The 17,428-nt window shown below is 40.4% G+C and overlaps 1 protein-coding gene across 2 annotated transcripts in view; it reads left to right on the forward strand.

Moving 5' to 3' along the window:
* Window positions 1–1,372: 1,372 nt before the first annotated feature.
* Window positions 1,373–17,428, forward strand: part of LOC308126398 (glutamate receptor ionotropic, kainate 2-like) — a 65,194-nt gene continuing 49,138 nt past the window's right edge. The window contains exon 1 of one of the 2 annotated variants that reach the window (XM_080490767.1): window positions 1,373–1,925. In XM_080490767.1, coding sequence (XP_080346893.1) covers window positions 1,802–1,925 — 124 coding nt within the window. In that variant the 5' untranslated portion in view covers window positions 1,373–1,801. The remainder of the gene's footprint in view (window positions 1,926–17,428) is intronic. The other variant, XM_080490766.1, reaches the window with a different exon arrangement.

Consider the following 17,428-nt stretch of genomic DNA (forward strand, 5'->3'; position numbering starts at 1 on the left):
AATGGAACCAGCCGTGCAGCCTTTGTGGGTTCGCCACACACGCACCTTCACATCGGAGGGCGGCTCACACTCCAGAACAGTCTGTTGCTGGAAGGCTTTCAAGTCTAAAGTGGAGTTATTTGCATAGGTTAAACATTCGTGCCTTTCAGCGGCTTCTGTCGATATTACGGATTTGCTGTTCTGCCAATTTTAATTCCTTTCATCCCACTCCTCCCACATTTCTGGGATGATGGTGGAAATTGTTGAAAGGTTGTTGCTTCAAATGCCATAAAATAGATTTTTAGAACAAAGTTGTGAATGAGAAAGCACGAGATTTGCCTGCATGTCATCCTGGGATGTGAGGGAAAGAAATGAGATAACCTGCTGGCAGGAGATCACAGAGCTGTGCAGCAGAGGTTGGCCAGTCATTGTGTTCACTATAGTGTAGTTATTTATGTGCCAAACACGACTAATGCCTAGTATCGACTAATGAGGTAACTCGTCTATAGATTTAATTGTGTTTGAAACGAGAAAAGCATACAGTCTGTCATATGAGCAATGATGCTAATCATAATAGTTCTGTGATGTTCTCTTGGCTCGGGAACTCGGAAGTTGCCAGCTGGGAGGTCCCATAAAACTGTTGAGCTTCATCACAAAACTCTACAGATGAATTACACACAGCATCATCACTTCCCGTATGGGCCAATACAAATGTGAAATTAAAGAGCACATTATGAGGAGATTAAGTATAGTTTTCAAAAACAAATGCAATTGTGACAAATGATAATGATGATGATATTACTACTAACAACAACAACAACAACAACAACAGCAACAGCAACAGCAACTGCAACAGCAGCTTAAACAAGCCAAGTGTTTTCACAACAGTGGAGCCTCTAACTTTTTCGAGTAGAAAGTTCTCAAACATCCGAATTAGTCATGATTGCATCATTAAATAGAGATTGCACCTTCCCATTAAAGCTTAACTTGATGACATGTGACCAGTGGCATAACCGTCTATGTAGTCAGATAACGTCACGTTATTTTCTGATCAAATTTGAATCAAAATTATTCCAATTCTCAAATTATACTCAGAAGTTTATTGCTCAGCAATGCACTCGAGCTGCTGCCAAGTTATGGGAGGAAAAACGTGGAAAAGAAAGGATAGTTTCTGCTCCTCTTCTCTCAGTTATTGCACCAGCAATCACATTCTCTGCTTAGTTCTTTTACATCTCTCTCTCTCTCTCTCTCTCTCTCTCTCTCTCTCTCTCTCTCTCTCTCTCTTCTCTCTCTCTCTCTCTCCCCCCACACACTATCTCTTCTCTCTCTCTCTCTCTCTCTCTCTCTCTCTCTCTCTGGTGCGCGTTCACAATACTAACCTTGGCTCGACGTCAGAGCCTGTGCAGCAGTGCAGTATAATGGGAGCGCAGGCAACCTAGAGCGCCTCATAGGGGGCTGCATATCGCTGCTGTATCCTCTGCTTGGCGCTCTCTCGCCCCTCTCCGGTGCCTCACTTATAGCCCATGCGTTGGGCTCCCCCCTCCTCACTGGATCCGTACCCTTCGACATGGATGTCCCACCGTCCCTCGACCCCGAGGATTGCTGTTTCTTGGCGCATTGAAGGAGTAGAAGGAGAAGGGGAAAGAGACGGAATCATGCCGGGACTGCTAATGGATTTAGGGAAAGCGCAAGTGACCATGCCGTGATCTTGCGCATCCAGGGCCGCCGTCACCCTGCCTTGCCCATCAACCGTAGAAGAATTACGGGGGAATCGAACTCGCGCACCGGGGGGATTAACCACTGTGCATTTTTTAAGAACAACATGAAGATTACCTCCCATCATCTGATGATAACCAGTCTCGTTTTCAGGTCCAACCTCAGGCTGATCCCGCTTCTGTTGCTGTTTCTTGGTTACTCTCGCGGGATGCCGCACGTCTTAAGATTTGGTAAGAGTGCGTCCATGACTGTCTCTATGTTCCGATGTCCGCGCATTTTACAATCGGCCGAAATCAAGCGACGTTCGCGGGATGCAAGTGCCGCCGTATGGCGAGAACTGCTCCTGCTTATCCGTCTGCTGTACATTCACAGTGTAGAGATGGCCAATGATTTGACATGTACTCTGAAATCCTGTTGGGTATTGACTATTTTATAGTGACACTGTAAGTTTTTGGCACGGTTAGTTTCATAGATTCCATGGGTTCCAATTGAGAGCATGACACCATCAGAATGAATAGTGTTTTTCACGAAACTTGAAATCCCCTGTCATTGACTCAGAGTGGCTGCATACAAAGAAAGGAACATTCAACAGTTCACGGCTCTGAGGCTTAAGAAAGCACCTTTAGACTATTCCCTGAACAGTATCCATATGTTTACCCATGGCCTTTTAAACTGCTGGATCCTCAACGCGTCTTCTGCGGCAATCCAAATGTTTACATGTAAACATTACCCCCGGTGTGCGATCAATTTGACAGATGTGTGAGAACCGACAATCAATACAACGGGAACTACTTTTAGTCCTCAATCCCTTTGAAATGGGACTTTTTGAATTAATTTCCAATTCCCTTACAACATAATTCCAGTTTGCTATGGATAACTGACTTGGTGTGTAATCCAGAACCACACACTTCAAGGACGGGAAAGGCTGTATAATGTTGCATGTTAGACATATGTCATGAATACTCTTGAATATAAAAGTATCTATTCAACAGTTTCCACTGCAGTGCACTGTCACTAGTCCGTAACTTAAAAATGCGGATGTATTTATCGTGCAAAGTTGCGGCTTCTTGCCGTTTCGCCTGTTAATTAATAACATCCGTCTCTCCGTGGCCGCCTATGCCGCTCTGGATTGCATTTACAGACAGCATCTTGGAGTGACAGGGGAGCCCCCCATAGACAGCGGATGTCATCAAGTGTTGACAACACATACTTACAATTCCCCAATCCCCCCGAGGGTCCTATTTAAGAGTCAGGCCGCGTCCGCAAGAGCCGCCGCTATGGCAACGGGATGTGCGTGTCTTCCTGCTGCATCCTCAACCCGATGAGCGATTTCCAGTCTCACACGTTGTTTGACAGACGCGAGGCGTCTGTTCAGTAATCTTCAGGGGGACCGTGAAGCTCCCGAGTCGGCAAATGACGCAAGATGACTGATAGAGCCAAAACTGCATGATTAGATTTAGAAATATTCGAAAATCACGGGGGACAAGGCTCACGGTTTACTTTCTCTCCATAAGGCTCAAGGCAAGGGTCAGCTGCACACAGAACACACAAATTACGTAATGTATATGCATTTATACCAGAGCAAGATATGTGGCACTTGCAAAAACACATTTAAACATCAAATAACGAAAACAACGTTTATCTGTTGACCAGGTATCATGAATCCCAGTACCTGAAACTGTCAGTTCATGAAAGTGAGTTAAAATTGTGTGGGCTTGTACTATAGTTCACCTATAAGTTTTGACCTTCCCATTATATTGCTTTCCGTTTTGATCTAGGAATTTGAGTATTATCCTTGACAGCCGAGTTTAAAACCAGCTGGTAATGGTATATGTTTCGACAGACTATACTTGTTTTATCTTTATGTCTCAAACACTTAGATATGTTTAGGACACTATCACATATAAGTTAAAAGTGGAACCACTTGGGCCAGTGATACATGCAACATGTATGAATACGGTGTCCGGCAGCCTTAAAAGTGATTTGTTGTTGGACTCCCGAAAAATTTGCTCTTGAGAATATTTTTTCGGTTTATTGCCGCCTCTAACAAAGACACTGATTTGTTTGCCTTTATATACAGCATTGCGGGCAATTTCACACATCAGACATGTATGCAGCATTTGTAAAATGATTATTATAAAATATATGGATAAACGTGACCCAAGATGGACCTTTGTTTTTCCTTCACTTCACTACGCTCGGATATTTTGCCCGTGCCAGTGTGCTGCATCTGCAAAGCTTACTAGACAAACGTAGCTGCTCGAGATAAGATGTGATTCGTGTCAGTAAAATGTTTTGCTCTGAGGTAAAGTTCACGCTTGACATTTTTTTCCCCACTCCCCCACTGGAGCTGCTGAAATGCAGTTAAAAGCCTGGGCGCTGTCCATGGTCTTAACACGTCTGCTCACCAACAAGCCACTGGTTCAGCACCATGGACAGCGACAAATGTGCTTGACTGTATGGCGGCCTATTGAACAGCCAAAAGTGACATCCTTATTGTTTTGTAATGCAATGAAATACTCCGCATTTGTTGTTTTGTATGCAGCCACTCTATCAGTCAAGGTTCATTCACTTCGTTGTCTCTGGTTTGCAATATGGCTCCATTTCATGTAGTGCAATTAATTCACTTTGAAAAACATTCAACCGGTAACAGAGATATGTTTCACAAAGTTAAAGATAAATTATGATGACGATGGTTATTTCATCGCAACAAGTAAAACATATGTCAGGGATTGTAAATGCATTTGCACCAGGAGAAATTCATAAAACCCTTGAGAGATAGTAGAATCCACGGTTTCCTTTTCCAGACCCTTTCCTGTCCTGCAGGATGTGCTTATTCAGCAGATAATCCCAGCTGCTTCTACAGGAGGCTGGCTAAATGAGGAGGTCAGCTCCCTTGTGTCTGTCTGTTCCTTTTCCTGCCCTAAGTTACATTCTGGCTCAGACAGGCTGCTCACATTGTTGGAACCACTGTTCTCCTGTCAGGCTGAGACCTTTACACACACTCACACTGTAACACCACAGCATAGTGAGCCTTTTGTATTCACCGCATCAGTCTCACCATGTCGAGCGACAAGTTTCGGGGGTGGGGTAAAAAAAGAAAAGCAAGTGTTCGGGCCACCAGCTGCAGGCGAACATGCTGAGGTAATTCTCACACCAAATTGAATTATTATGTTCAGTGTTCCTCATTTATAACGGTTACAGGTCATTTATTAAGTTAGCGCTATTGTAGCCCAATGCTTGTTGCAAACATAATTTTTGATGTAGCTGCTTAACGGCACCTAGGAACCAAAACTACATTGTTATTAATTAGATTTACAAGTTCAACATTTTATAATATTTAACATAATTCTATTCTATTTAGTGGCATTGGAAACTGAATTCCCTCCAAAGATATGGCATTAGGGATACATGATCTTGTTTAGCTTCTGCCGTAATAATAATGAATCTGTCACAAAAGCAATGAGTCATCACAGTTGTTTTTTCACCAGAGATGGCTTAGTTGTTTTTTTTGCCTTAAAAATGTATCTGATTCATAAAATCAAGAAATCCACAACAAAACACAAATTGTATTTCTAATTTGAGTGTCCATAGTTGGTCTGCAACTGTGGGGTTGTGTGATAACATTATCACTGCCATCTGCAAACAGCATTGGCAGATGCAATATGTCCTCGCGCTGTCAACTGCTGCTGACAGCATTGTTTAAACAGTGGTGCTCATGTGGTTTGTCCATTTCTTTTACAGACATATGTGGGGGCATTTATAATACAACATTGTTTTTGGAATAAAAACCAAATACTTTTCTTGATCTTTGACAAAAGGCGTAGTCCCCTCTGAAAAAAAGGTTATGTTATTCCATCTCCTTCCACAACACTCTGCCTAGATTTATGCCCTTATCGCATTTTGAATATTTAACATGCTTCATCCTTTTAGCTCTGTTGTGGTGGCAAAATTACAAGGTTGTCGGGAACAAGGAAGGGTAAAGAGAACAAATTCAAGGGGAGTTTGCAGTTAATTGACTTGATTTGCTTTAGCCTTCTGCCAGCCTGAATTATCAGCATGCTGGAGTTCAGTTTGGGATTGGAGGAATTATGGATAACACCCTGTGCCCTGGCCCACTGCCAGCATGTTCACAGCAAACACATTTAAATAGGCACAAAGCTGCTTAAAATATTCATGTGTCACTTGGTCCCACCATAGCTTATAGAAATATGAAACTATCTCTGCTGGCAAATGATTTCCGTGGTTTAAAAATACCCACTGTGGGTTTCAAGAACAAAGAGGAGATCTGTCTTACATTAGCATGCAGCAGCGCACATGGGCTTGAAGCAGGAGACTATCTAGATGGATTTTTAAAACATGTTTACAGTCCTCAGTCTTTGAAGGTCTCCTTGTCATGCATCAGTTACAAAAGACTCCATGGTTATTAATTCAGGCTTCAGATTTCTTGCTTTTTTTAAAACGGCAAATATCTGTGAGGTATGAAATTAGTTTTCCTGTTGTGCTTAGTATTAAGTTGTTTGCTTTTTTTTAGAATTCCAAGAAACGCGTGAAAAAAAAAAAGATTATTTACACTGAGGGAGGCTTTGGCTGATTGACCTTGTTTGCTAGGAAGACGGTTCCAACATAATTGCCTTTTTTTTTTTTTTTTTTTTAAACGTTTTTGCAACCATAATGCATCCAAGACCTGTGTTTTTCTATTTTCTCGCAGAAGGCTTGACTTCAGTAGTGGCTTTTATTATTTACAGCCTCTCACTCTTTGTCATTGTCAGTCAAGGATTTCCCCAGGTATCAAAGTGGTTGGGGTTATATGTGCAATTGTGCAGGAAACCGTCCCTTGACAAAGAGCCCTGTTGCATGTCCTGCTGGCTGGTTATCTGGCTGAGAACTGATTGAAGGTCAGCTGAAAGAGCTTGCAATATTTTTTCAATCATTTATTTAGTTTTTTTCTTTGCATCTTTTAATATTGTGAAGTTGTCCTTGTCACAATCCCACCAGAGGAGATGTGAGGGGAAAAAATGATGTCCCTGAGAGGTGTAAGAAAAACAAGGTGTTTGTTAAGGAAGAGCGGAGAACAGAGTGAGGGAGTCCGTGTAAAGTGTGAGTGAGAAGAAAAACAGTGAGTGTTGAGGCCAACAGATACAGAGTAAAGATAGATTAGTTTGCCTCAGAGCAGTCCACTCTCAGCCCACTCTCTGCTGTGGTCTGTTATTACTGTTTTCTGATGGCTTTTGTGAAGAGAGACACAGAAAGGATAGTGGAGTGTGCTGTGGAAATGCAGTGGGAGGCCAGGAGTCATGCACTACATCTCTGAATAAATGTCAACAGTATCATTATGCAAGCTAAAATTGTGCCAGGGACAATAGATATGCATGAAATCGCTCTGACAGAAGAGAAAAGGTGTAGAGACTTTAGCAAAACAAATATTGTTGTCACCCATGGAAAAGTAAATCCAAAACATGTTTTTATTTGCATTTCCTGATTATGTCTGCCTTGTCTACCTTTGGTCCTGTACACTGTGAAATAATTGATATTAATAAAGAATACTATTATTATTATTATTATTATTATTATTATTATTATTATTATTATTATTATTATTATTATTATTATTATTATTATTATTATTTTAGAAAAAATAAATATGTGGAGAAAATGATGCTAAGTCCCAGATGGCTCCTCTCTGTACGTCACAGGCTGTTTCAATAGAACATGTGAGAATGCAAACATGTAAAGTCAGTAAAATGTGTAATCTATATGCAGGATGTGTGAGATTGCATTAATTAAATTCACTGTGTTAATTAGTAATGCATGTAGGCAGCCACAAGCTGTTGGAATTTCAGTAAGACCATGTGAAAATGTAAAAAAGACAGCAGATTATACTCGGCTAATTTATTCTCTGATAGTCCTGAGTACCTCCACCTGAAAGCATGTGAACGTGGAAGCTTTCACTCTGAAATATCACACCTCACATTGCATCATATGTGACAGTAACATGTTAGCCCTTTCACTTCATAAGAGCATAACAGCAGTAATTGCTTAATAGCAAGGCCTGAACCTGACGTGCCAGTTGTTTGTTACGGAAGCTCATGATGGTACTAATTGGACGTTGGGTAAATGTTTACTACGCGTTTGTCTTATGAGTGAAACATGTAGGAGGATCAGCGATTGCCTTTCTGTTGGATTTACAATCTCACAATGGTTTTGTACTTAAAAGCAATACCTTATTGCGCTCTGCAAGCTTTGGCAATTAAAGGCGAATTCCAAGCACGCATAGCGAGTAAACATATTTGCAGGCACATACACCGTAAATGAAAGCATTGACGTCCAAACTACATGGGAATCTCAAGTCAATCGATTACAGAATGCCCCGCGGCTGTGTTGGTTATGATGCAAGGCACCGATCAGGTTAGGATGCTGTGATTCACCTTCATCTCAAGCCAGCTGAATAAAGGAGCAAGAGGAGGAGGGGGAGCAACGGGCTGAAAGGAGAGAGAGCAGAATCCGGGCCCCCATTGACAGCGTAGCCTGTCAGATGTATGAACACTTCTCTGTGTGAACCAAGGACACAAGGGGAAATGGGCTCTGTGGGAGGACATATTGAGGCAGGCTTACTTAAAATCATGTTCTTTGAATCAGCATGACGTGCTATTGTCCAAGATGCACCAGGGCTATGCAAAATGTCTCCCTCTGTAATGTTGAATTTCTTTTTCTTTTTTTTTTCCTTCCCTTTGCTCAAAGGATTTGCAAGTGTTTGTGTAGCTCTCCAGTGTGTCTGTTTTTTGAAGGAATTTGTCAATAGACGGGTGCCTTTAGAAACACGTCAGACAAAGGGTTTAATTCTGTCTGAATTAGACAGATTGTGAAGACGTTTGAAGAGCCGAAAGGTGACAAATCGAAGGTGCACATGAACCAACCCTTTTAATAAGTATGGCCTTGAAAATCATTGTGTCTTTAATGCTAAAATCTTTTTTTTTTACCTTAATATATCCTTCCTGTCCAGTCTTTACTGACACACATATCTGCAATGCTTAGTGTGTGTGTTTAAGGGTCAGATTGGCCTCGAATAGACTCGGATTGATTTCCTATCTTGCACAATCTTTTTTTTAAGAATTTGAAGAGGCAGAATGAAGCCAATTGAGCCAATTTCCCCGATACAGCTGCCCATGAGCTGTCCAGTGTTTGTTACCCACTGGGGTCTTATTAAATGTGAATTATGGTGGAATAAACAGTCAACTGAAGATTAGGAGGATTATTAAAGCCGGAGAGTTTATTTCGAACCAATTTTATCATCATAATCCTTCTTCTACTTTAATCTTTAATAGATGTTTTCTTATTTATTGGGATAAAGGAAGCCAACATATTTAAGAGGTTTTATTGTTCAGTGTCTTGTTTCTTCCATGAGCCTGTGGCTATTTCTCTTGCCGGAGTCGGCGTACAGGTCTCCTTTATTTCTCTCTCTCCGTCTGCAAGTGGCAGTGCATGTTTGCAGAACAAGCAAGAGAAATTGACACAGCATTGCAGCGGAGTGTACCTGTAGCTCTGATTATCAGCCAGCATGTGTACAGCAGTGGCTGATGGGAGGCTGATGAACCCAAACTGGGAGCTGACATTTTGCTACCCCGTGGCTGAGAGAGAGAGGGAGAGGAAGGGTGCAGGTGTCCGTTCAGGTCTAATAGACCATCCATTCACTCCTTTAATTGACTGCTTTTTATCTGCCTCCAGTGACCTCTTTTATTCTCATTTTTTCTCTCTTACACTCTTCTTCAGTCATCTATTTCTGTGCGTTTTCCATCAATCTCTTCCTTATGTTTCTCCTTCTCCTGCCTAAACTTTCCTCTTTTCGGCAGTCAGACCACACAGTCGTCTACCTTGAGCCCATTTATTGTTCCTGAAACCCATCTGACAGGCTGTGTGGAGACGGCATGACGGCGACAGCGAGGTGCTCTTTCAGCATCAAATTAATGTCCTGAAAATAAAGTTTTCCGTCCATTTTATTCCCTTTTCATAATTTCTTTTCCTTTGTCCTTCTCTGTCCTTCCTTTCCATGTCGTCTTTGTCTCCCTTTGGCTCTCAGCTTGTCTCCCCCACTTTGTTCTTGCTCGCTGTGATCTAGCCTTTATTTCTCCTGGTCCCCTGGTCTCTGTGTCCTTGCACACAAAGGCACAAATCATTGCTTGACATGCACATACCAGGCTTCGGTTTCTTATTGTGCCTTTCAATTTCAAAGCAAAAAAATAAATACATTTTTGCTGGAGTTTTTTTTTCAGAGAACATTCTTGATCCTGAAATAGACGTTGTGCTTTTAATGTTATGACTCACTTCATAAAGTCTCGATCATTCATGAGACATCTGATCCTCGAGCAGGGCACTCACCTGAAGACTTCAAACAGAACAGTCCCTTTGATACAGCCATTTTCCCAGCTTTTTAACCCTCAATAGGGCCCTCACCAAAATCCCACAGGAATTCTTTGTAGGTTAACTCTTTGGAAAAGTGTAAAACTGCCCTAAATTCATCATACTTCATGATTTGTAGCTTTAAAAATAGACTAAATGGGATATATTTGTCACTCGATTTTTCTAACAGGTTATACAATCTTGTAGATACAGCTCATTCGCATCGGGAAAAATACATCTGTGTTTATGTCAGTGTAGAAGAAGTTGAAGCAAAAGTGAAACATTTTGTAATTTTTACTGCAAATGCCCCCAAAAAAGGAATCAAGCTGCACCTATAACACTATGTTTTCATTTTGTTTTATTACTGACATTAACTTCTCATTTTTAGTTTGAGATAAACAGAAGTAAGGAAAATTATTATGTCTTATCACTTGCCCAGAAGAGAGAAAAAAATGCTTTGAGGAGTTAATGAAGTTATAATAAGTGCAATGTTTTGTGTCAGATTGTTGGTGGATCTGCCCTTACTTTATATTCCCTTATATACTATTGTCAAATCTTCATTGTCTCACTAATGAAAGATAATCGCTTTTTTGGCAGTAATTTCTAAATTCATGAATATTTAAAGGACTAATGTAATCAGATTAAGAAAATCCTGTAAACTGTCTGGATTTTTTTTCCCTTCCCTTTCCCTTTTCCTCTGCTCTGTGCAAGCCCAGCTGCAAGAATTAAAGAGCTGCCTCCTGAATTAATTCTTGACCTTTGGCTCCGATGGGAGATAACATCTGCCCTTCTACAAGAAAGAAAGTCTAATTTTACAGCCATTTTGTTCAAAATGACAATGGGTAGAGTGTAATACAGGGCCATTTTGATGAGCAGGAGAACCGAGAGGACTAGAAAGAGACCGGTGAAAGGAGAACAGACGACGATAGAGTCCCAGAGAATTTCCCGCGGCCTAATTGCAACACTACTAATTGAACTGCGCTTGAGTTCAGCACGAAAGTCGGCTAAATCACATGAATGTTCAAGATGTTCTTCTGAGATTTTATAATGTGAGGTAATCTGTTTTTCATTGTTCTTTGAAAAGAAGGACATTAAACCTGAAACGTAAACATAATGAATTCATTTCTTTGTTGTCATGGTTGTAAATAATGACAAGATTGATAGATAACAGAGAACTCGTAGGGTAAGATACAAGTCTTAAGCTTTTATGTAGCACTCAGAAGAAATTTAAAAAAAAAAGACCAATTTCCTCCATAAACGTTGTCTTAATTTATTGATTTAAAAATGAATGTGTAAACTCACATGTTTCGTGATTAATAGCTTTACATACAGATTCATCAATTTGCAAAGCTTGTACACACTATCGGTACACTTTATGCACTTTTGCATAAAGTAAATATGATGCACTTAAAAAAGAAAAAGAAAATTACCTTAATCATTACTAATATGACCAAGCAGGGTGCAGGGGGTGTTTTATCAAAGCGATGGGGCAAGTGTTTGAGGCAGTTCTCAGAGATCTTCCACCACATCGTTCCCCTCAACTGTTTCTCACATAGAGTAGATTTATATGGCTGAATGTTCATTTTTTAAATGTTACATAAAATATCTTATTGTTAATAGCTGTCGGATCGATAGGTCTTTATAAATAGTCTGCAAATGTCACAACTTGTGGTTTTGCACTGCAGATTATTTTACAATTTGAATTTGTCAACTACTCTTAGAACAAGTCAAGTAAGCTAAATAAATGTGTTTTAATATACTATTACTTTTCTACTCTTAATATTGTCATTTTTAATATACTTGTGGATGTAAACAAATATGGCCACGCGCCATTGAAAGGTTAACAGAATTGAGTTTTTCAAAAGACTGTTAGTCAAATTCTTATCAATATTTATTCTTACTGAGTGTTACAACTTGAGGGCTGGAATATCCGGGAATGCTCAAAACAGCCAGTCCACCCCTGCCTCGCACTTCTCATCTGCAATAAGTGGCAGTTTTATCACATCGCGGAAAATGATTATAAACCAGTGATGCACATGCATAGTCACAATGTTCTCCAGGCTGGACTCTCTTAGCCTGCAGTGGATAATTAGCATCTCTCACACGTGCTTAGGCTTGATTAAAACTCGGTTTACAGTGAGCGGCGCTGTGAGGTCGCCATCTGTCACCTGCCGAGGCCACCGTGAGATGTGTGTGCGCGCGGGCATGATGAAGGAGAAGAAAAGATGGGGCATACGGAAAGAAATTGCAGACGGGTGAGGCATGAAGCATTAGGAGGCATTCTGTTAAATACATTCAGTGGTGCCACCCACTTCCTATGCCTATTTAGAGCCAAATCACATATTTCCACTGCTGCAGGAAAAAAGTGTCTGACTGCAGTTTTGAGATTTGTATTATTTATTTCAACTGTATGACCTTGTGAGGGGAGTTTTGGGAATACTCATATTTATACATGACAGTTGGATAAGACTGAGATCTTCAAGGCTCTTAAAACCTTCAGCATGTGAAAGCCACTGTATTTTTTCAGAATACATATGATTTAGTCAAATAGACCTTGCTATTCATCTCAAATACAATGCTTCAATGCCACAGCGGCAATATAAAGTACCCATAGCTGTATTTGTTGGATGACTACAAACTTGGTTGCTTTATTTCTGCATTATTATATGAATCTGTTTAGCTCCTCCTGTTTATTCACCACAGCCAGTCATTACAACTGATAATATATACCATCCTGTCACTTGAAGAGTTATAATTGGGGTCCAATAATAATAATAATAATAATAATAATAATAATAATAATAATAATTTACTTATTTAAAACAGAGTAATTGCATAAGAAAATGCTGCTATGACATCACAGAGTAAAACAACATACCATAACTGGGATTAAAGTCAATAAAAGACTATATTAATTTGTGATTGAAGAGGCCAGTGATTCAAATTTTGTTTATAATTTGCTGCACAATATGATAATATAAGTTGGTGGTTTTTTGATAATAGTTATTCCATGGTAAAATGTAAGTTTCCTTTTTTTTGCATCATTTTCCAATTAAATGATAAGGGAAAATGTATGCTACTTCCTAGGCATGCTATAATTTATCGATTTTGTCTGTACTTTTTGAAAAATTAAGTTATTTCAATTGCATTCTATATTCGTCCAAACTGTGGAGTTATTCATTGCAGCTCCAAAACAGCATAAAATACATTTGCAATATCATTTCCTATTTTAACATTCTGTTATCCAGTTTCTTATTGTTATTTTGTATGAGTGTTATCTGACATCCTTTGTAAATCACACAGATCCTCAGATATATTTAAGTTTTGTTTTTTTTGCGTGAATATTGTTTTCATAGTCACATCCCACCTAGCTCATGACGAATCCAAATATATTTGTGCAGGTGGCAAGGATTCATTGCAAAAAAAAAACCTACCAGCCTCACTACATCTTCCCATCTCACAAACAGTGAGAGAAAGATCTCCAGAGTGTCGCTCAGAGATGCAACATAAAGACAATTGAATGCCATTTGCTTGAAAAGAGTGAAAATATTTACTGAGGCTTTGACTGCTCTTCCTATCAGGGCTTTTTCTCCTCCTGCTTCTCTTGATTTGTGTGCGTGAGACGCATCAAAATATATATTTCTTTCTGCCCGTTGCACATTAGTAGTTTTCTCTCTTAACACGTGTGTTAGTGACAACAATTTTATGTAATTTACCAAATAGACATTGAACTTTTTCCAATGCAAACAATAGTGAATCGTAGTTTGGTTGCAATTTTGAAATCATCATGTGACCTTGTGTTTTTATCTTGTAAATAAAACTTTTTTGGTGAATTAAGTTTTTTCCTCAGTATGATGTGCAGTTTTCCTTTAAAGGACTGCTCCACATGCATATAATTTTGATGAAAAGCTTCAGAGTGGGAGTGCATATACTGAAGAAAACAAATCCTGCTTACTTCCTACTGCATTTCTGTTTGTCTATTGTGAGTCTAGTGTGGGTGTAGCTGTCGCTTAGCTGCCACCGTAGAACAATAGATGATAATATTGTGAAATATTTCAGCAAAATAGCACTTTTTAATAAAACACATCATTATAGTAGAACTGTAGTGGTGACCTCATGTGTGCCAAGTAGCTTTCCCTCTGTGGAACAAGCTGTTATTGCCTCATAGTGTGAGTGCATGTGTGTGTGTTTGATGATACGACTAAACAACCATAGCCTTTGACTTCAGCTATGCTCCTATGTTTCTTTAAGGAACTCGTCTAATCTCAAGAGGTGTGTGTGTGTGTGTGTGTGTGTGTGTGTGTGTGTGTGTGTGTGTGTGTGTGTGTGTGTGTGTGTGTGTGTGTGTGTGTGTGTGTGTGTGTGTGTGTGTGTGTGTGTGTGTGTGTGTGTGTGTGTGTGTGTTTACTTATACATCTTATTTTCACTGTCGCTGTGTGTTTCTTTTCTGTTGCATTCGCAATTTGAGAGCAGTGGAGAGGATGGAAAGCGCAAGCATACAGAAGTCATTTAGGGATGGAGCAATTCAAGGCCTGTGGAAGTGTACTCACAGTTTGGCACAATTAGCACCAAAAGGGGTCCCTGCTTGACAAATTAGCACACAAAATGTCAGCCGGTAGTTTAGCACATTCACAATAAGCCCTTGCAAATTAGCACGTATTTTGAGGAGGGAGCTGGCACATTATTATGAATAGAGAGAGTCTCGCAAATTAGCACATCTGTTGCCAACGCTCTGAATTAATACATGTTATATGATCACTGGTTTCCCACTTGGAGTCGGGTCAGGGACGAGAGCCATGCACACATTTCTAATTGAAGACTATGTGCGTGCTCATTACAGGAGATTGATGAGATTGATCTTTCAACAGTGGACAAGCTAATTATTACTCCGTGCGCAAGTGGACTTAGGTATCGTTGAATGCCTGCAGGCATGAGCTTTAAATTCTCACATCACTCACTTTTTCCCGGGATTCAGTTGTTTCTTAACACGACAGGTTTATTTAGTCTCAATCTTTGGAGTGCGTGATTGTGTGTGTTAGCGCTGGTATGTTCCACTGTGTGAGTCAGCCGGAGGCTTAGCGTCCAGCAGTGGCAGGTGACAGTCCAGTCCAGTGTCAAGAGGCTTTAGGGTGACAGGCGGGATTCTGTTCTGAAGAAAATATCAACTACAAGCCAAACAAGTTGGATAACAACAGCTAAACTGATGTTCGCTGAAGCTACTTTTTAAAAGTTTTCGGCTGTTTTCTTTTTTATTCGGGATAGTGTGATTTCCGTTCATCAGGTTATGATTAGCTCATAAAAATCAGCAATGCTAAGTAATTATTAATTTCTTCATAAGTCATTCATGATTAACACTGAGCCAGATAATGGACTACTAAGGACTCACGGATCACTAATGACCTAATAATTAGCTGCTATTTTGTGCGTTTCGGGTTTGTCTAAATGTAAACTCCAGGGGTAAATGAGTGGTTACGAGGTGCCACTTAGCAGCTGGTTCAGACTTAATCAGGAATGACTGATGAAAGAAGTGATTGCTGATCTCTTTCACAGATATTTATGAACTTCTCATTACCTGATGATCTATTGATAGAGTTTCTCCTATAGCCTCTTCTCCTTTAACTCATTATCAAGTCCTTGGTGCTGAGTTATTCAGGAGAAGCTCATTATGTGTTAATTAATTATGAGATCTGTTTCTGGAGAGCTTTCTCTCACATCATAAAGTCTTACTCTCAAGACAAGAGCAAGCATGTTGAACATCTTCCCAGTTAGTGCCTGTCCAGAGAATGATGCTGGTGGGAAATAGGGAACAATTATGCCTAAAAAAACTAATTACATCAACAACACACTATGCAATGGCCCGAATAGCCTGGACTTATAATTATAATTATAATTCATTCAAATAATGAATTATGTGGTATGGCCATGCACAGTTACTGTATCACATGCCGGGGTCAGATTTCTGGGGAGCTTCAGGTAGAAAGAGAAGTGGCCCTTATGCAGCACAGGAAGGTCAGTCCACCAATCCACCAAGGGGAGCGTGAGATTAATGACCAGGGGCAGTGACTCTCTGCAGGCCTTCATGCATCACGTCCCATTCACCGCCAAACATGTCAGGGAGCGCTACCACTGGGAATTTCAGGGATATTTATGGAGCATTTCCATCACTTTTGCCTCCTGCCTATTGGCTCCCGGAACAGATTCTCACTGGTTGAAAGACAGAAGGAGACAGAAACAGGCCAGGGGGTTAGGGTTTGATGGGTGAAGTCCTCAAAGCCTAACTGCTCGATCACTTGTGCATACCTGGGCCACTTGCCTAAGCGACAAAGTTCCTTGTTGGTTTCCATAGCAGCCACCTTGCAGCTCACCGCCATCCTGCAGCTCACCGCCATCCTGCAGCTGCACCGCTGGTCATTAGTCACAGAGACAGGCCGTCCACACTATCACAACGCCCCTCATCCACCAATCAGCTGCTGCCATTCCAAAACAGCCGATGCCTTTCAGCCACAACATAGAAGCGTGTGTTGCCATGGCAACATATCCTACTTCCATCTCCAATAGTACAAGAGCATCCTTGAGATATAATTGTGTTTTAATTCATAGTTTTGCAAGTAGCTGTATTTATTTATTTATTTTTTATAGAATACACAGTGGAGCTGGAGCTCTGTATTATTATTTTTTTTAATCAACAACACATGAGCATCAAAATAAATGCTGAGAATAATCACCCATATCTCTTATTGATGACACTTTTTTCATGACACGTCAGGGAGGAGCGGTTGAAGGTCTGAAGCAGAAAAACCTCTAAGCATAACGACTGAATTGTTCAAAATAGACAACTGAGTTCAAGCATCTCCAAATCTGCAGCTCTTTCGGGGGTTGTTCCCCTCCGCAGAGGTCCGCACCCAACAGGAACAAGTCATGAGCGAGCAACGTGGTCATGAGCACTTGTGAGATTTGCTGGACAAAGAAGTGGAGTTCATGTCTTGATGGCAAAGCGTATTGTCATAATGTAATGGCTCATTGTTGTGTTTCACTGAGCCGACTTTTTCAAGGAGAACCTATCCCTGCTGTTTGTGAAGTATGTCCTTCAGAGATGAATGATTTTTGTTTACACAAATTAATTTGAAATTAACTTCACTTTTGTTGGTAGATAAGCTAGTTATTGCATGATGTGCCATCCAAAAGACACTTCATTAACTGTTGGAAAACATTAAAAGGGAGTTAAATATACAGAGGAAGTCATCTCGACTTTCAGCTCTGTTTCCTCTCCTCTTTTACACTGAGACACTCAGATCAGTGTGCCTGTTTTCTCGTCAGGGTGATTATCCAGCTCATA

This window comes from Lipophrys pholis (genome assembly GCF_963383615.2).
Source record: "Lipophrys pholis genome assembly, chromosome: 21".
Taxonomy (NCBI): Eukaryota; Metazoa; Chordata; class Actinopteri; order Blenniiformes; family Blenniidae; genus Lipophrys; species Lipophrys pholis.